Source organism: Notolabrus celidotus, chromosome 16, assembly GCF_009762535.1.
Source record: "Notolabrus celidotus isolate fNotCel1 chromosome 16, fNotCel1.pri, whole genome shotgun sequence".
NCBI lineage: Eukaryota > Metazoa > Chordata > Actinopteri > Labriformes > Labridae > Notolabrus > Notolabrus celidotus.
This window is the reverse complement of record NC_048287.1, coordinates 6938882-6960301: the sequence shown is the minus strand read 5'-3', so window position 1 is coordinate 6960301 and position 21420 is coordinate 6938882. Positions and strand designations below refer to the sequence as shown.

The 21420-nt window shown below is 41.6% G+C and overlaps 1 protein-coding gene across 1 annotated transcript in view; it reads right to left on the bottom strand.

Moving 5' to 3' along the window:
- The window catches only part of LOC117828310 (retinoic acid receptor beta-like), a 256995-nt gene that overhangs the window by 44818 nt on the left and 190757 nt on the right, over window positions 1-21420 (bottom strand). The window contains exon 6 of the mRNA XM_034705349.1: window positions 10972-11113. Within this exon, the coding sequence (XP_034561240.1) occupies window positions 10972-11113 (142 nt within the window). The remainder of the gene's footprint in view (window positions 1-10971; window positions 11114-21420) is intronic.

Sequence of the window (21420 nt, the reverse complement as noted above, 5' to 3'; positions counted from 1 at the left end):
ACATGTCAATCAAGTCGGCTGTGCCTCTTGTAATGGAAAACTCTTAATCTTAATATCTTCTAAATTGCTGTGTGATGAAAAAGTTCACCCTCCATACAGTGTGTGCTGATCGAGAAATGAGCTATCCAGGCTACACTCGTTATTCGTACCAGGCTGTAAACATGTTTATCCGGTACTACCGGAGCCGAACTCAAGCAGACACTCAATGAACTGCAGTTTTGAACACTTCCGCATTGGATTCAATTCTCACGGCCGGAGGTTGCCGCTTGACTAAGACGTGAGACACCTTGCATCGACTCTACCTCTGCTGAGAGTGGTGCATGCAAAACAGCATTTGAAATACTCTCACACAGAGCTTACCCTTCCAATTTCATTTTACTGTAACATCGTCATGTGAAATACACATATCATCCATCCATCCATTATCTTGACTGCATATCCTGTTGGAGCTATCCCAGCTGACATAGGGCGGAAGGCAGGATACACAGCCATGTATATTCAGCCAACATGTAAACATTAGATCAATGTGCTGGACAGCCGAGGCCACATCCACTTCCTGAGGGGGCGTGGTCAGAGAGCTCATTCTCATTTAAAGGCACAGACACAGAAAACAGCCTGTTCTGAGCACGGCTGAAAAAGAGGGGTTTACAGGCATGCCAAAATCTGATTTCAAAGTGTTTTTTTGAGCAATAAAGACATGTTTTGGGGACCTCTTAGACCAATATATTTTGATGAAAAAGAGCATAATATGTCACCTTTAATTCAAGCAGTGGGGATGGCATGACCGCCAAACTCAAGCACAGACCCCAAATCAGTCAGGAGACCCTAGTGGTTTTCTAAGCCCTCATCACTTCTGCCCTCTCTTGGGTATTCTCATTTGAGATAAAAACCATGTGTGACAAACACGCTTAACATGTAAAATATGGCTCACAGCAGGAAGTCATACAGCTGGAGCTGTAGATGTAATATATACTTCAATACTACTAGATACATAGTAATTCACATTACTGTTTTTGCAGAAGTTTCTCATATCACTGACTGCACTTCAATGCTTATGTGTTAGGAGATTATTAAAAAGCCAAATAGCCAGATATACGTCTGCCCAGGTGCTCTGCGTCTTTAATTCTCCACCAACACCCTTCACCTTATAGAGCAAACCCTGCTGATATCTGCTTTGGACATTTCTATGTTGACTTCATTTAGAAACCAGAAAGTTAAAGAGACCAACAAGTCTTATCCCTATTTAACATTTATCTAAAGATGTTGTTTAAAAAGCTTCAGCTTCACTTTCTAGCTCTGTCTTCTCATCCGCTCACTGTTTGTTGTTATTTTTCATGTGCAAACACTCTCAGTCTATTCCAGGAGAGACTTACTCTCTGTATCTTTGTCTCTGTGTTTATCTGTTCCAGGTGAGTGAAGGAGGATGTCCACACTGTCATATTAAAGACCACAACAAAATAAAACACCGGCTGCAAGAGAGACATCCAGAGAAAGCTACACTTGTTCTGCCAAATCTCTGGATAATCTGTATGAAGCTTCCCTGGAACTACTAAAAGCAGACAGTCATGGTGGTGCTGTAAAGTTTAAACCAGGAGGTAAATGAACCCCTCTCTATACACAAGGAAAACACCCAAACACTTCTCCGCATGCAGAGGGCAGGGGGTGCAGTTAATGCTATAGAAAAGGGGGATGGTCAAAAATCTGTCCTGTGTGTCTTGTGTCAAAGCGAGGTGACAAATGGTGTCTGGCGAGGGGGTTGAGGTCCACGCAGAGGCTGGAGAGCCTGGAGATGTGATTTAGGAAGACAGCGACGTGGCGAGTGCACCCTCTCAACCCCCACCCACCCAATCAATTACCACTGCACTCTGAGGAAATTACTGCAAGCATGAGCAGATACATCCAAATGATGCATCGGACAAGAGGCCGTGAAAATATACAGCGTTTTAATATCCACAGAGAGAGAGGAGCGAACATCATGTTTACATCCTCACTGTGAGCACTGCTCCTGACTTTCACAGTTTCTGCATTACCTGATCTATTAGTGTCTGTTTGGCTTTAAGGCCTTGTATTGGAAAAAGTCAAGTGGTTGCTTTTTTTAGGTGACAACCAGGAAGTCCAGTTGTTGGATCAAGAGTCTGTGTTGGCATGCTGGTATATATAATGAACATGAAATTGAAATATGTATTTATGTTCTTTTCTTTTGGGGTTGGAGCTGCATCAGATCAGATCACTTTGGATCCTGACATAATTCATGAGCAGCTGAAAATGTCTTAGTCGATGCGTGAGTGGTCTAATAAAGTCCCTGTTCCTGTGTCTTTTGGGTTCCTAAATATATATCTTATTTCTGTAACATAGAAAGTTTAACAGCTGATTTATAGCTCTTACTTTTTTTCAGATTCTGACTTTTGTTTTGACTGATTCAGAGGGTTTTAGGTACTGAATGTCAGTTTGTTTCACAGCACACAAATGCTGCTTTTCATCTCTATCTTACAATAAATGGAGCGCCGCCTGCAAACTATTTCAGGCAGACAACTCGAGCTGCGCTCATTCATCTCTATCAGCTGATCTCAACATCCTCATTTGGCGGTCTATTTAAACTGCAGGTCTCCCTGTCTCTGCCTCTGCTTGCCAGTGCTCCTGCTGTCCTGCTCAGTGCTGTGTGAAAGTTCGTCCCCACCTCCTCCCCGGCATCCACCTGCGGGCTCCGAGGGGGTTAGTCCTATCTCATTACTCCTGATGTCTGCATTTAAATAATCTACGAGGAGTAATGAAGTTCGGGGCCCACACGCCAAACACAATACTGTATGCTGCAATAAACTTATTGTAAGTAAACGTGAGTTGTCTGACTGAAAGACAATTGGGATGAACAGGTGCTGATGAACTTATGCTAATATTTGGTGTCATACAAATACAACTCTGAATACAGACATATTATTGAAACACAAGCACCCAGTGTCACAGCTAGAAAGCAAAAAAACAATTTATTTAAAAAAACAAAAACTCAAACCTGTAAAATGTGTGTGCATGTGTGTGTGTGTGTGTGTGTGTGTGTGTGTGTGCGTGCGTGCGTGCACGCGTGTGTGTGTGCCGTGTCTGTACACAGCCTCTCTGTCAGGCTTTGAGTGAGCTGTTGTGAACGAGCGAGTGGAGTGTTTCTGAAGAGCTCTCCTGAGTGTTGGAGGAGATGAAGGGTCATTGCGAGGAGCTCAGACACACTGTTAAACACACTCTTCTCAGTGCAGCTACTATCCCTCTGCTTTCTAAGACACTTATCTCCTCCTCTTTTACACGATGAGACGTGTCCCACCCTCTGTCTTTTGTCCTTTTTTTTAATCTCTTTTCTTGCCCTCCAGTCCCCTCTTCATTTTTTACTGGGATGTAGTGCGACTCAACGTTACAGTGTTTAGAAGCCATCGGCGAACCATCTGCAGGCTGCCGAGCTCTGCACAGTGTCTCTTTGAGCGAACAGATGCAGCGGTAAATAAACACGATCTATCTATGGCCCACGTGGTGCAGCCGGGCCCACTGCCACAGTACTTAACACTAACCAGGTGGGTGTTGAACAACCGTAATCATTTACTGCTGCCACCTAAATGTTGAGTTTGAGCTAATGGTCCTGATGAGGCAGGGGAGCATCAGGACCAGGAGGAGGGTGTCAGATGGGTAACCTGCATTGTAAAAACCTGACCCTGGGGCACATGGAAGTGATAAAATTAGATTGTCTCATGATGTCTCCCTGCTGATTCAGAAGCGTTCCCATGACGAGGAGATGGAAAAACAGCAAAACAACAGTGTGGGGCGAAAGGGCTTCTGGCATTACACACAACTCATGTGAGGATCAATACTGTGTTTGATTTACAGGAATTCAATATGGACTGATCAACCCATTCTCACTTCATACAGAGGTAGTTATGAGGATCTATACACCCCCCTCTGTCATCTGTGAACATTGTCATCTGGCTCAACGTCTGATGGTACAGTTTTGCTTCCTTTCAGATTTTGAAAGGTCTGATTTGCCAAATGGAGTGAAAACGTAATTGAGCAATAATATTTGGTTAGTTTGGATGTTATGCTCAACTAGTTAAGATGACCCGGACATCTTTATGTAACAAACAAACTAAGACACCACTTAAGTTACAAACAAACTAGTTTTAACGTATGGTTTAGAGTGGACACCCTAACTTAGGACACAACCTGACTTCCACTGGATCTGCTCCGTTGCGTTCTTGCTGCGTCTCTGATCCGGCAGGTCGGAGCCCTCCAGATCGGATACACAAGACTTCTGTTTTTGCCGGATGCCGGAGCACGACGCATCAATGTCAACAGAGCAGATGGAGCGGGACAGGAAGTCAGGCACCACAACAAAATGAAAACATCCGGTTAATTTTCAGAATAAAACACTCTGTGTTATCACCAGATCGTATTTCACTTAACTACAACAAGAAACCGTCATGATGAGCGGAGCCAGGCCTGGAGTCAACAGGTCAGAGGTTTTCAGAGGACCAGAAAGACAACATGGATGAGGAGAGGAGGAACCTTGGTCACATGACTCCAGCTGTCAGGTGGTCCTGCTCCATGCTATGTTCTGAAAACGCAACTACTGGGTGTTGACGGACGAGAGAGCATGGATCGGAGACGGACCGGACATGGATCTAGTGGAAGTCCGATGTCAGTCTGTCATGTGACTTGAGGGTGTGAAAATGTTGTCTGAGCCAACTCTCAGCATTAAGAGAGACAGACTGAACGGTCAAGGCAGACTAGCAACTCCCATTCTATAAATGTAGTCTGGTGGCAATGTGAAGCATGTATCTGTAGCTGATTCAGGTTAGTAAAGGAATAAGAATTCTTAAATTACCTAAAGAGATTGCAGAAACAATGGGAAATTAATGAAATTATTTTTGAGCAAGATAACAAACACACCAAGTTACTGGACATATTGTTTTGTGGCTTTTTAATGTCTTCATTTATAAAGACTGGACAGTAGAAAGAGCATGCTGCAAAGGGCTGCAGATCAGACTTTGGGATGTTTGTTTCCTCTACATGGGGTACGATTTCAGAGCTAACCCAGCAGACTTTGACTTTTTATTTAAACAAAAGGACGATACAGCTTTTGTTATGTCTTAAAAATAAAAAAACTGACAGTTATTGAATATCTTTTTGCTGCATCATCACATGACTTAACTTGATACTTAGGCATATGGAACCAAACATACACACACAAACACACAAACAGACGTCTCACAGTCATCCTCCTATTCCTGTTACGCTGCAGATTCACCAGATTAAAAACACATCACATCAGTACCCATATTTATATAAGACTCATTATTGCTTACTTCAGAAAACACACAAAGGCAAGACTTGTGTAATGACGCATACAATCCACACTCGTTAGAGCTGCAGCATATACACACACTCATAGACACGATCACTTACACACACACACACAGAACAATGGTCCCTTTGTGCTCCACTCTGAGCCGTTCAGTTATCTCCAGGGGCACATGATAGCACGAGTGTGGTGTCCAGGAGCAGATGTTCATTTCTGACTCAGGCTGCACACTGAGCTCTCAACACTCTCATTATGAAATAACTACGACCGCAAACTCTGCTGCTCAGGTGATTCACAGCCTGTGGTCGCCACTGGTTTCATCTCTGGAGATGATATTAGCTACAAATGGGTTTTAAACATGTAAGCAGAACTTAATGAGAATACCGTGTCTGAGTATGTGTCCACCTGAGCTTATGAAGTGGGTTTAGTGTTTATGATGAAAAGGATTCATGCTTTAAAGTCAATAATGAAATACAGCTCATGAGGGCTGATATAAAAATGTTACCTAGTGATGTTGCTCACTTGATTTTGCTCCCCTTTTGTGCGCTGGTGTGAGGCTCCTCTTGAGCTGTCCACAAGTCGGTACTGCTAGGAAACATAAAGGGACCTGGTGACATTGCTGTCTCTCCTCGGCTCTCAGTCTTTCTACAACATAATGTGTCCCTTTTTTTTTTTTAAAGTTATATTTTTGGGCTTTTGTGCCTTTATGATAGGACAGCTGAAGAGAGACAGGAAACGTGGGGAGCAGAGATGGGGGAAGACACGCAGGACATGGTTGCGGCCAAGAGTTGAACCAGCGACTTCTGTGACGAGGACTATAGGATGTTGAGACCGCTAGGCCACCAGCGCCCCAATGTGTGTGCATTTTTAAGAGACCCCAAAAGGAGTTCACATAGTATCGGTACTAACTCACATCTGGATGAGGCTTGTCAGCAGTGTGCCTGTGACCGACAACGGACACACATCAGACAGAAAGAAGCTTGACTTCACTGGCAAATAAATAAAATCAGACACCTTCCTTTGTGTTTGTGCAGAACTTTGGAAGTGATATGATTTTAAAACAACATCTAGATGGACCCCCACTGCTCACTCCTTCCTTCACTTGTGGCAGCTTTCAGTTAAATATATGACTGTAGATCTGATTTTTAACAAGCTCCAGTGCTTTTCCATGCCATACAATGTCAAGAATAACAGAGAGGGCATCATTTCAAAGCACAGGGTATTTAAAAGTATATAAGTACCAAGAATTTTGACAACCTTATCTGTTACTGCGTCCTGTGTCAGCACAGCGACTGGACAGCATGTTCCCACTATTATGCCTCTATGACATTTATACGATGCAGGAGCATAATTATAATAACTGGAAAAAGAAGGGGTACCATGAGCTGAATGAAAGAGATGTCAACCAAATTTAGTAAGACAGACTCAGCAAATACAAAACAGAACAAGGGGGTGTTTAAACTTTGGTAACCTTGGTGTGTACGTAGGGAGCCCTGGAAGTCAGGGTAAAATTCTTAAAACGTATACACATACACAGTAGATAAAGCTGATTGTGATTTTTAAAAATGTTTCTTTTACATCCCAATCAACATCACATTTAGCTTGAATTAGCATACAAACACAGCTAACTGTTGCTTACCCCTCCAATCCACCCCACTTCCACCTTCTCATCCAAATACAGTCACTCAGGCTCACAGGAGTACGCTTTAAACTGTAAGTATAAAAACCAGTGGTTGACATCACAGTGGTTACATCCTTTGACATACAGTCTGTTTCTGCCACAGTTGAAAAAAAAAATGGCTGTGGACGGTTTTAAGAGGCTGCTGGCGAGCCTTGGTTGCATACCAAATAGTGAATGCAAAATCCACTCGACATGGACTTTCAGGTGTCAGAGCAGGAGGATGAAGACAGCATCCCATCACCTCCATCCCATGAATATAGAAAAAGGAATAGTCCTTTTCTCATCAGGGGCTCGGTGGGGGGTTTAGCCTTAGGACATCAAGACCTCATCTTCTCCTCGACTCCTCTGCTGAGGCTAATGGAGCATGAAGTGGACCTAAGCTATAAATGCTGATGCAATCAAAGGATGCCAATAACCTGTGAAATGCAAACTGTTCCTATAGATGACAATGGAGCAGAGGGGACATGAGGGCACTGAGAGCAGCAAGTGACCGCCTTTCCTTAATACAGAATATTAGTCGTCTTATCTTGTGACAGGTTCTGGACCTTTTTTGTTTTTGATTTAATCATTTCATCACATTATGTCTAAGATGCCAATGAGTGTGTGTTCTGGTAGAAATACTGGTCAACACATCAAACATACAGTACAGGACTGTATGCGTTGTAAAATATCTGTACAAAACATTGCCTTTTACACAAGTCAGAACAACTAGTCCACAACAGATCGATGTCGGCAGATCATCAGTCATCTCCACATCATTCTGATAACCATGAAGACGCCTGGATGGGGTCTTATCTAATAGATACAGTACTGTCAATACAGCTGTGAACTTCAAAGACCTCATTTCAACATTTTACAAACACAGTAACGACATCAGTGTATCGGAGAGCAATACTTGGCTTGATAATTTGGATAACATATTCATTATAGGGGTGAACGGAGGTCAGAAATGATTATTGTGACAGCATTTCTTCAAAGTAATTGCAAATCGTCATTAAAGGTTGGATAAACAATAGATTTTCTGATTCCAATCGATTTGTATTTTAATGATAAGATATCTATTCATAAAGTTCTGGGATTAATCTTTAATATATCCCCTTTCCATGTGACCAGCTTTTGCACAACGAGACCTGGTCACATGAGAGGCTGGTACTTCAAAACAAAGTGGGACACAGAGTGGTTCCACTTTGGGTGCAAACCTTACAGCACAAACTTTTGAGACAAAGAAGAGCTGGACCAAAGCAAGATGTGCAACATGGAAGCAAAACATTGTAGAAATACCACAAAATATCAGTGTGTCGCTCCATCATTCATTCCCCTGGTGCTGAAGTTGTGAGGGACAGATGGCCTCAGTCATTAGGGTTACACTCACAGATAAGTGGCACTATCCACAGTTGTGAATGAATATTAGCATTGTATTGCTGAACCCTGAATAAAAGATGATCAAAAAAGATTTAAATGTAAAAGAAACATCTTATTTATTTGGTAAATAAGGTACTGAAAACTAACAATGTAAAGGTCCACTGCAGTACTTTACACTTGTCTCCTCTTTTAATTATTTGGGTCACAACCATAATTGCTTATATGTAGTATTGGGGGGCTTTTGCTCAGTGCTAGGATTGGTGGTCCTTAATTTGGAAGGTTGTTTGTTTGATCTTCAGCTACTACAGTCCTTATGCTGAGAAGTTCTTGAGCAAGATGCTACCTCAACTCCCTCTTGGTGATTCAATGCAACATGCAGGGCAAAGGCACTTTGAGTGGTCTCAAGTCTCACAAAGTGTCATATACATGTAGTCCAACTACCACCTTACCTATTGCCTGAGGAATAGCTGTAATGACCTCAATGTAATCCATGGCCAAATGCAAAGTACATCCACTTAAAGTTTTAATTTTTTAATGATGGACTCAGATTGTTTTTTATGGCGTCAGACCTTTTTGTTAAAGATAAATTGAGATGCTTTTTTTTTTAAATCTAAAAGCAGCCACAGTATTGCTCTCTCCAAAGCTACTGGACTCAAAAACAGGAATTTAACCATGCAGGTATCAGAAGTTGTTGGTCTAACGCTGCCTTTTTTAAAAATATCATTAATTTCATAGTTCATAGGTTCATAGTTTCTGTTTTCAATGGTTTGTCAACAAATAACCGAAAAAAATGAGGCAGAATGAGCCATCCATAGAGCTATACTAAACAGGTTGAGCCAAACATCTATATTAGCTTCAAAATAAGGCACATAATAAGAAAAGCCACACTACCTTTCATTAACTAACTGTCATTTCTGTTCATTTAAAAATGTGGATGTTCTTGGTATAATTTCAGCTGAGAAAATTGGGCAAACGTTAATCATAAAAAGTAGGTCAGAATCTTATTAAAATATTATTTACTGTATGTTCATTCCACCACACTATCATTTGCATTTTTGGTTCATTTGCATTCATTTTCCATCCAATTCTCCCCTCACAGTCTATTACTGGAAACACTGTTTTAGTGTGTACGGTAAACAACGCTGAACACTGTTTTCAAGCAGCAGGCAGGAAATTGAATTATATATTGCTGAATCGCTCCCTTTGAAAGCCCTGCGGACCTTTGGCACACCCTCACAGTTGGTGATAAACCTCATTACAACACTGTCTGCTGCTAAAAAATGTATATCTAAGTTTTTATGCTTAGCTGGGGTTAAACAGGGGGTGTTCTGATAAAAGCAAAATACTGCAAAGTGTTGTGAAAACAGACTCAGTGAATTAATCATGATCTACATGAAGCATGTGATGCAAACATCTCTGGAGTTTCTGCTTCACTAAGAAGATCAAATATGGTGACAGATAGAAACATCAGATCTGCGTGCAGTCATGAGGAGACTGCGTCTTTCTTCATGTCAGGACTGATTCACAGAAATGTTGTGTTTCTTCATTTTCAACATTGCAGTCACGACCTCTTTTGCAGAGAGAATTACTAATTTGCATGCAATAAGTCATATTTGGTGATATGGCTCTCTTCTGGGAGCTCCCCGCCCTTCCATGTGCTTGTGTGGAAAACCAAAGCCATGGCAGGGAGAGCAGCAGCAAAGACCCACCGAGGACAGAACAGAGCGAGCATCAGTGACAATATGTGAGGGTTGCAAAGCAATTGAAAGCAGGCTGAATCACTTATACCCCTTTTCGACCAAAGCAGTTTCAGGGCCGGTACGGAGCCGGTGCTCAATTGAGAACTGTTTTTTTCATGTTTCGACTGCGAGTGAACCGGCTCCCGGCCGAGAAAACCGGTTCCAGAGCGGCTCCAACTCTTTGCTGGTCTAGAACCACGAACCGCTTACGTTAGGGCGAGGGGCAGGGTTGCCGTGATCAAAAACACAAACCAAACGGAAATACAACCCGGTTCGCATTGGTTGAAAAAGGGTAATACTGGCCTTTCCAGAGGTGGCAGGTGTTTTGGACTCTTTTACATTAGAAGTTAAAGATTAGTGGAGATAACCCTCCTTGGTTTGGGGTAAACCCTATAAGTATACCACGCCTGGACCGTCAGTCAAAGAAGTCTGCCTCTGCACCTGCAGCCCAGTTAACTGTCTCAGGGATTTGATCCAGCAACTCTTTGCTTCCCAATCCAAGTCCCTGTAGACTAAGCGACTGCCCCCCCTTATTTAACTGAGATGTAAGTTTTTATTCAGCAGAATTTGGGAAAAGCTGGAATGCTCAGTGAAGAGTTTGACTTGTTGAAATTATTATGTTTGTTTTGGCCTTGTGATAGGTTAGCGAGCTGTCCTGGGTGTACCCTGCCTTCTGCCCTAAGTAAGCTGGGATAGGCTCCAGCCACCTGCGACCCCAAAAGGGATTCAAGGGATTTCAAAAAGTTCCCCTGTGTTGTATTCTTGAAAAAAGAGGGTATAAAATCCCTTCTTTTAGACCCATGGAGATATGAAATTGAATTTCATGTCACACTGTGTAAACTCAGTCTCAAACTCACACTCTTTGGACATCCCCACTCCGAAGCATTTCTGGAGGCGGCAGTACTGACAGCGGTTCCTCGTCACCTTGTTGATAATGCAGTTCTTGTCCCGGTGACACGTGTACACCATGTTCTTCTGGATGCTTCTGCGGAAAAAACCCTGAGGAGACAGACAGACACACAGACGGAGAGAGAGGAGGTTTATGAAAAGAAGAAGATATTAACCTCATTTTGTCTCTAATCTTCTGCAGTCGCCCTATTTTCTAAAACACCCTCACAGCTCCTTTGAAAATCTGCCGCTCCATTTCACAACGTCACGACAGTCTGTAACAACGTGCTGCATGTTTTGTCTTATATTAGACGAACAAGAAAAAAAGAGGGTCTGTGTGTTCCTGTTGGGAGCTCTGAGGAGCTTCAAGTGCGGGATTTAAGCTCAGAAACAAACGAAGAGAAGGAACAGAGAGTGAAGAACCTCAGGGTATCAAACACAGACGCTGCTGGTGCAAGAGCGGGTGAGGAATGACGGGGGTCCTTCAAGGTGACATTGAGCTACTGTGGAAGACCTTAAACATTTTCATTTTACAAGGATCCGTCCTGAGCAATTCAACAGTTCAATAACTGGTCTACCCTTGTTTGGTAAGAAATAAAAGATACTAAATAAATACAGAGAACACGGTTTCATCAACACGTGCTGGAGCTCTTTTTGGAGACAGAAGTTTGTAGGGGGATTCATATCAAACCTAGGAGATGCAGTTATAGATTCCAGGTGTCTAAGAAAGACAAGAAACTTTTAATAATGTTGCCTTGCATGGGATGAGATTAGAGAAGTTTAACAAAATAACTCAGTGTAGAGTTGATGCATTAATTCACAGAGGACTTTGGGCTCATCATGTTCATCAGCTTCTTATCTGTGGATCTGTTATTTTCAATTTTACAAATCTTTTATGTAAAACTGTCCTTGAATTATTCTGTGTGCTGATATGTCCTGTAATGTCATTTGTCTCCTGTTTTAAGTACCTGAATTTAACGATTGTGTTAATTCAGTTTGTGTCAATTCTGCTGCAGTCATTGAAATTACAGTTTAGACATAATGAGTTGTCTCTGATGGTCTTGTTTTTATGTTTGGGTCATAAAGACACCTGAGTATCAGTTTCACTCTCTTTCATAACCATTAAAAACACCTCATAGGAGCTTTGAGTGGATAAATCTTGTGGAGTGAAGGTTTGATTGAGAAGACTCCTCAATCTAAGACTGCAAGAAATGGGTGGAACAACCCAAGGTGAATCGGTTACTGGCAGTGGGTCTGTACCACCGCGTCAAAGTTACCGTAGGCTGAGCTCAACCACCGTACCGGTACTAGCAGGATTACAAACTCCACAAAGTACGAGAGCTGCACGGGAACTGCATGAAGTGGACTTTGCTGAATGGAGATGAAATCATCCAATAGGAATAGGTTTTAAACCTCTTTACCTCCCGAAAACAGGCTGAGTCTCATAGACGTGATTTCATGGTAGGTATTTTAATATAAACGCTTTAACACTATTAGTGTTTCATTTTTTAATAGGGATCTTCTTGCAGCAGAAAACAACATATTTTAGCCTCTTAAGGATGAAAATAGTTGATCCTTTCTCAGAGTAAGAAGGTGTTCAGATTATTTATATACGTTCAGCTCAGGACCTCGTTCATAACATCCGTCTGACTGATGGAGGTTATACTGAAAACCTCTCAATCAGCATGATGCCGTCCATCAAAAGTCTGCGCAAGGTCAGTGAGGGATGCTTGCAAACACCTCACACACACACAGTTCATTCTGCAGCTGTTACACTTAAGTGATGTCAGAAATGACCCTTTTAGAGCCCTCTTCATCTTAAAACAAATTCAGCCCCATGCTGCGACACCTCGAGATGTCCCTGCCTGCTCAAAGGACAGCCAGAATAAAGACAATGTTGATCCTCCTTGAAGTCCTGATGCACAGAGACAGGAGTTCGTCTACGTTTGTCTCTGATCAAAGTGACAGAGAGCACAAAGAAGAAGCGGATTCATCACTGATTTCTTCTTCTTGACATTAATTTGCAGTTCCTCTGGGCTCCTTTTTGCAATGACCGTCCATCATCGCGGCCTCTTTGCACATGTTTGCGGGCGTTTGTGCCTGAGGAGCTGCGTTAAGTAAAAAGAGGAGGGGGGGTTAAATTTCCATTTACCATAGCCGCCTGTGACAAATGGGACCTTGCCTTTTCATTAGTGAAGCAGGATGCATGATGGGTAACAGATTAGATCACAGGACTGAAACGGCTGACTCTGTAGCCCATCTCCACTCGGCCTCGAGCATCCGTCAACCTCCAGATTCACCCCCCACACACCCAGTCCAATGGATACTCGCCAAAAGCAGCCAATCGTGTCCCAGCCTTGATGTCACGTGACCGGTGCGAGGTCACCTCCCTCAGTTGGTATTATTCATTTTCTTAATAGAGGCCTTTATCCTGGCTGATGTAAGCTGCGTGAGTTTGCAGACATTACCTGCAGGCTCTGATGGATGGACGGAGGAGCGTCCTGCACCTCCGCCATCAGCTCCCATATGAGTGTGTTCAGGTTGGGTGCAGAACCCAAGGCTACTCAGGTACTTATGTCATTCAAAGCTGAGAGCATTTGGGTCACTTAGCCTTGGAAATTTGAGCGTGCGGTGTGTTGAGTGCTGCAGTGTGCTGGGGGTTGTTCAGAAGATAGAGCTGCGACACTCTGTGTGTTGTGCCCTTTCTGCAAACACTTTCCCAAAGACAGATTTGCATTGTGTGAGCTGAAGCTATCTGGTGAAGGTTTTTTGATGGTTCAGGGGCTTGTCATTTAAACTTTTCTGCATTGGAGAGTCCAGAATAAAGGTCAAAGTCATAATAGTTTGCACCATAATCTGTCTGCACAACAGACTGTACATGAGAAGTGGACATGGTCTGTGACATCAACTATTGGTCTGTGGACTGCTGCATTTTGGCGGTCTCCATGTTGTTTTGTTGCATAGAAAAATGACGAGATGAGAGGCATGATAAGCAACACTATATCTTTGTAAGGTTACCATGGATCAGCCTCAAATTATTGTAGGTGTCTGACAACAACACAGAGCGGTTACCTACAAAGAGAGACCTTATTATAAGATCCTGTCTTCAACCAGCAGTCACATGACTCTTCTCAAAGCTGCCAAATTCCCTGTGCAGAAAACTGGAGCTTTATCAGTCAGTGAAGCCTGTTTTATGCCTGCACCCCAGAAAATCTTTGGGAAAGTGTGGCCCAAACATCACCAAAAGTTGCTTGTTCACACTCGTCCCTCTCAAGGTAAGGTTTTCCCCGTCAGACGGGAGGGAGAAAGGTGTCAAGAAGCAGGACAGGACATAAAAGGATGTTGCAGTTGTCACTATATAATGTTGACAAGATATCTCAGATGGAGGGTTAAGACGAGTTTGACTCTACGATGACAGATTTTGGCTTTATATCAATGCTACGTGTAACAGACATATTCAAGGTATCAACAAAAGCAGAACAGAGAATGAATCTGCTTCATTACACGCGTGATATTCTCACACTATACTGAAGTCTCAGGATGCGAGCACCACCAGCCTTGCCCCCCTTGCTCTCAGAGAATCCTCCTGACTTTTACCTACTGCGTTCACACATCAGCTCACCCTGACATCTTCTGAAAAATGTCAATGACAGCTGGTTTTGAAAAACTTCAAACCTATGTTAAAGTCCAGGTGAACTATTTGAGTGTTTACGTTCACACATTCAGCTCATCCTGACAATTTCAGAAGTGTCTGAAGAGTTTGTACATGTGAAAAAGGATTTTGTTTCGGTTTCACTGTTCAATTTTGGTATTTTTAAGATACAGTGAAGTATTTAGTGGCATTTAATGTAATAAAATATCCGTGAGTATGTTTAAATGAGTTTATAATAACTTAGATTGAGCCTCTTATATCTACATAGGTGCAGATCCCTTCCACATAGGCCATCTTGCTCTGCCATGTTTCTACAGTCGCTCAGAACAGACAAACTAGTAACTTGTATGTTTTCTTATTTACTGAATGGCTGCGTCAAATGCAGGTGTTTATATTGATAGACATTTTTATGGTAAAAACTCTACAAATGGAGGATCACACTTATCATGCATCAGAGGAGCTTCTTGACCTCTAAGGCCACCATCACTTCAACGACGGAAAGGATGAGTAAGGGAGCGTTTCAAACTAGGATCTGACCCCTAGATATCACTAAATAGTCTAATTTCTACACACTGTACCTTTAATCATTGTGGTATCACTGTGATGTGGTAAGTGTTTAGTCCATGAGCCGTCTTCAAATCACATATGTTGCCTTCAGTCTTTAAGCTCTCCTGTCTTTTCCTGCAGTTTCTCGTCTCTGTTTTTTTCGACAATGTAAACAAGCACCAAGCTAACTTGACTTATTTCTGCACCTCGATCACAGTTTATTGGTCGGTGTCTGATCTAGGTTCGTATCCCTAGTATGAGTGTGATATCGAGAAATAACAGACCATTGCTATGCAGTAATGACCAATTAGAATCAAGTATTTAACACAAATGTGTCACAAAATATACTAAAGACAGGGCGAAGGTTTTAAATTACCATAATTGTAGGATTCAAATTTGCAGAGTTCAAGTTTAAAATGAATCTGTCAGAGCCAACAAATAATAACATCACCCGTGTAAACCGTCGTTACTGTGTCCATCATTGTACATTGGTGACTTCCTGTTTCTCCACATCAGTGAAGTGTGTGTTCTGTATGCAGGCTGTAACTGTTGGTATTATCTGTGTGGAGGACGATGTTTGTGAAACATTGTGTATCTCAGCAGTAAGAGTGAACAGATGCTGCCACTCAGATCACTTCATCTGTACAAGCCTCTGGGGAAACACCAGTCCGACACCGACACCGACACCCTCACTATCAACACATCTGCTCTTTGACTTATTTTTTTGACTACATCTTGTCCTCCGCTCATCTTTCCTCCTCTCTGTCTCTCCTTTCATTCCTCTCCTCCGCCACAGGACTCGAGTGTTGACCTGAGACTGCAGACTGCTCTGATATTTGCCGCTGCGGATCCTGCAGGGTTTACTCATTTGAAGCTTATAAATGTGCAACCAAAGGACACCCTCGAGCCGAGTGTTGTACAGAGGTGTTTACCCGGGTGGAGTGCAGCGGGGGGGAGGGGATGGTGCTCCTGGGCTAAATAAATGATAGGATCCGAGGTTTGAGCTGAGGGTGCACGCTGAGAATGAATCACAACACCAACACAAGAATGCAGAAGAAGACCGAAAAGCTAAACTCTTAACATAGTTTGTGTTAAGAATACAGATCTTCAACTTATATCTCTAGGTCAGCTTCATATTTTTGTAATAAAGCTGCTTCTTCTCTTTTACAGTCGAGGCTGATGTGAAGCAACATTTTCAAACTTCCAGAGTTTTGGTGGGAATCTTTAAAGGGAGAGAATGTCCTCATGAAGACAAAAGAGGTCTGCAATGTACCTGGCTGTGTTAGATACTTGATTTTGATTGGTTAAAACCCAATAACAACAGTGATTAATTCTCAACAGAAAAAAGCATCACCAGAGAAAACCTGATCACACACGTCATATCAAATAGAAGAAATAAAATAATGGAAGGACATATTAAAAAAGCAAAAAACAAAAATATATTTTAAAGTATACAGATTAATGCACACCTACAACAATAAATGTAATTAAAATAAGTTAAAGCATCAAATTAATATTAAGAATATAAATAGTTAAAATAAATAAATTAAAAAAGGGTAAGGATAAGAGTTGAAAATAAAATAAAGGCTAAAAATATCAATAAAACTGAGTAGATAAATAAAAACAAATATTTAAAATTAATAAAATAATAAAACAACATTAAAATGAATATAAAAGTAAAAAGTAAAGTGTTAAAATTGTTAAACCTTACATAAAAGCCGAACTGAGCAAATACGTTTTTTAATTACGTTTAAAAGTCTCAGTATCTCTATCAGCTCCTCTCAGATCCTCCGGCAGGCTGTTCCATTGTCTAAGAGCGTCGTGGCTGAAAGCAGCATCATCAAAAGGTTTTGTTGTACCCTGAGGAACAACTAAAAGAGAGGAGCCGGAATATCTGAGAGGCCTTCCTGGTTTATACACTTAGGGCCTGATCTACTAAGATCCCAAATAACGAGCGCTAATTTGCGTGTGCAAATAATAATTTTGCACGTGCTATTACTGGGCGTGTTGCGGGTGATCTACTATGACTGCATGCGCAAATGATAACAAGTACAAAAGTGGTGCGGACCGCCCTATTTTAATGAGGATTTTGCGCGTGCTATCGGCTGTCACCATGGAAAGTTTGAGAGAACAGAGTGGTCTTAAGCGATAAATGAAGTTTGAAGCCATGGAGTTGGAGGTTTTAGTGGAGGAGGGAAATAAACACATCGATGAACTCCAGCAGAGACATCTCAGCATTAGAAACGCGATTTGGGAGGCCATCTGTGAAAAGGTGAATGATGTGAGAAAAAAACAGAAGATCTGCCGATTAAATAAACGCATCTACTCTACTCCAAAACACAATCAGTGTTTTGATGGAGTTTAGAGAGCGATTTGATGAGGCTTAGTCTGCCACTCTTGCTCTAGCTACTCAATTGGGAAGTCAATCGCAGTTTTGAAACAACCAGGGCCAGAAAAGTTAGGCGTAACTTGGATGAAGACAGTAGCCTCACTGACGCAGAGAGCAACTTTCGGATGAACGTTTTTAATGCCTGATATCATCATCATCCAGCAACTGTCCCAAAGATTCACCAGCTTAAATGGAACTGTAAACATGTTTGAGGCAATTCACCCCAACACACTGCTGCAAGCACGAGATGAGGAGTTTCACCAAGCTGCCTGGCGGCTTAGTGAGCGCTCATTCTCCAAGTTAAAACTAACTAAAAACCCCTTGATGAGCACGATGGGACAGGAGAGACTGAATGGACATGTCATGTTGTCTATTGAGAATGACAGATCAAAGAAAATGGACATACAGCGCATCGTGGACAAGTCCGTGGAGCTTAAGGCTCGTCCCAATAGTGGTGAGTAGGCAGAGTACCTTCATGTCGATTTTTTGTTTGTATGTGAACATGTGGGCCGCTGTGCCAATTATACTAAACTTTATATCTGTTGATACAGTGACCTACTGTGCTCTCATTAGTTGAAACAGTTAAAGTGGGTGTCAGAATGATGCGGTCGCTATCCGTGGTGCTGAACTGCTTTGATTTTGTGTTGTTTTGTTATTATTTTTTTTCTTTTGTTCTCTTGGTTTGATTGACTAAACAATGTAGTAATGCTTGTAAGCCCCGCTGTTGCGGGCATGTTGTAAAGCGATGTTATGATGAGCTTTACAGTGACCGCAGCCATGTGTGCGTAACGCTCTTCCAGTTTGCACCTGCCTTTCAAACATGCTAAATATAGACGCAAATACAGCGCGCGCTATCTGCTTCAGGTTTGATAAATCACATTGCGTGTGCTAAATGATTACATTTGCATCTCCTCCTCCCAGTATTTTGCGCGTCCTGATAATCTGCATGTATTCTGCATATTCATGAAGGCAAACACGCTAAATGGATAGCGAGTGCTATTTTGCTCATTTGAAAGAAGCAATCCTCGGTGCACCTGGTTAGTACATCTGCTTTGCGTGCGCTATCAAGTTTGCACGTTTTAATACACGCAAACCTTTAGTAGATCGGGCCCTTAAAGCGTTTCTGAGATGTAGTCTGGTGCAAGGCCATTAAGTGACATGCAAACTAGTAAAATAATTGGATATACATCACCAACTGAATACAGAGGCAGATACAGGTGATGTGATGCATACAGCATGTGTTACTGTAACTGCACTGGTTTGCAACATGGCTTTATTAATGTAATATTACAGTATATGCAAATGTTTCTACATGCATATTATTTTAACCAACTAACTGTTTAAAGCTGAAACTCTGAACTAGCTTTGATTCCGCCCACCATGATGTCACTTGTTTACCCTCTCTGGACTTGGTAGGAATAATTACAATATTTGTGGATTTCACAAAATAATATCCAAAATTTAAGATTCATATCAGCGTCTTTTATCCCTTTAAAGCATAAACCATCAAATAATTGTCAGAAAATTCTGATTATTTGAAAATGGAGTGTTTATTGGACCTTCTGACAAATAAAAATAAATACATTAAATGGCAATTTTCATATATGAGTTTAAATTTGATACATCATGCATTTTGGTGTTCATTTTTTGCAAAAAGTTTCTTCTGCTTTAAACAAACTAAAACATATAAAAAAATTTTTTTTTGCCTATTAAACTTTGAGCTTCCTTCAAATTTTTCCCAAAGTAATTTCAAACCTATAAATTATTTTTTCCCATATTGCACGACAATGTCATGCATATTTTTTACCTACTACACAACAGAAAACCCAATTTATTTTAATTTATTTCTTCTCTGAATATTTAAATTTTTAGTGGAAATCAATGAGCAAAATACAATTATTTACTAGGGAGCCATGAGAACATACAACTATTTATCAATCATCATGATACAGCAGGTTGCATATATAAAAATACAATATATGCTATAAATATCTCAGTTTCTACTCTAAATATATTTAATTATGTCTTTTAAACATGTTGTTAAATAATAAAAAGACTGTTGTTGCTTTATGGAATGCATAATGTATGAAATGTAATAAAAATGATGATTGACATATCTCTAAATAAATGACCTTATATATCTGCTGTATTAATTTTAATACACACATTATCAACACAATTTGACTATAAATGAAGTAATGAAATATTATTAGGGGCCGAGCACCGACAAGGTCGGCGAAGGCCCTCTTGAAACCCGAGTTATTATTCGTATTTATTATTATTCTTATTTCTCCCGACTATTGTATCCCAAATTTGCTTGCCTTAACATGGCCCAAAAGTCCCCAAAAGTTGCACATGCATCAGGCCTGGTGAAAAATCCGACATTTAGGTGGTCCTGTGAAAAAAAAATCCCCAAAATGGCTAAACAGCGCCCCCTTGAAGTAGCAAATTTCAAAAGGCCAGCCCCAGAATACGGTTCAACATACATGCATGACATTTTTTCAGGTATAATGCCAAGACCTACAAAAAAATCCTCTTGACATCGTGGTGAAATCCCAACAGGAAGTCGGCCATTTTGATTTCACCCGATTCGCAAGCGTACGTATTTATGTAGATCCCTCCTACAATTTTGCTCAGATCAAATTTCTCTAAGTCAACTGGTGTGGGCGTGGCACCTCGCTACATTTGGAGGTAATTTTGGCAACCTCTAAACAGTTATATCTCTCATATGCAATAATGGATCAGGCCCAGGCCGGTCATGCATGATAAGTGCCCCAGCCTGAACGCCTCTATAGGCAAATATTCACCAATATCATATAGCGCCCCCTACTGGCAGCAGAAAATCACACGTCCTACAGTTTTTATCGAATCAACTTCTGTTTCGCTCAGAATGTTGTTGTCACACTGGAGATAAACATGTGTCACTGATCCACAGCTGACATGTTGGATGTCTCATTGACATCCTTCTGGTGCATGAATAACTTACACCTGGTGGATTATCTGTGCACTGCAGGTATCTGATTGTATACATCAGTTTTTTTCTCAAGAAATATATCACACTGATGATGCAGAGGTCTCAAAAACTGATGTATCAAATATGCTACGCTTGGCGTAATAGGGTTAACCTCTCGAGAGTTTTCTTTATGAGCGTCTTATCAGAGGTCCGTGGCAGCAGGCCAAACAAGTCGACTCAGACATCTCAGAGTCCACAGCTGTTATATAACTTGAAACAAATGTAGTGAATATAACCTCTCAACACTCAGTGGAGCTAATAGAGAAACTTGTGATTCTCATCTCCCAATATCAAACTGATAAACATCTGATCATTATAATGGATCAGAGGGTTTCAGTGAGCAGCTACAGTCGGTGCTCACAGCAGGGTTAATGTGTTTACTCTGTCACACTGCTCCTCATACCAGAGCTCTCCATGTTTCTCTACAGATAAGGCCTCATAGAGATGTACTGTCAGGCCATCAGGGGACACGGGCCAGCCACCTGGGAGACGAGGCCACTTCCCCCTGGACTGATAAACTGCACCTTAACCGAGATCATTATCCAACATCTTGTTATCTTAATGGGCCGGGGATCGGGTGTCAGAGCGCCGGCCCCGCCATCTTAGGCCTTCTCATTTACAGATTAAAAAACGAAAGTGCCGCCCATTAATTATTTAGTTACAATCCAACCCCTTGTCCACCTGGCCTCCTCCTCTTTCTCTCCCTCTCCTACTCCTCTGATCCCACCATCCACTGGCTGTCCAGCTCTTTAGACTCAGCCGCGGCGTTTTGTGTTGCCTGAACATTCAGTACAGTCAAGGGAAGAGAGAGAAGCGAG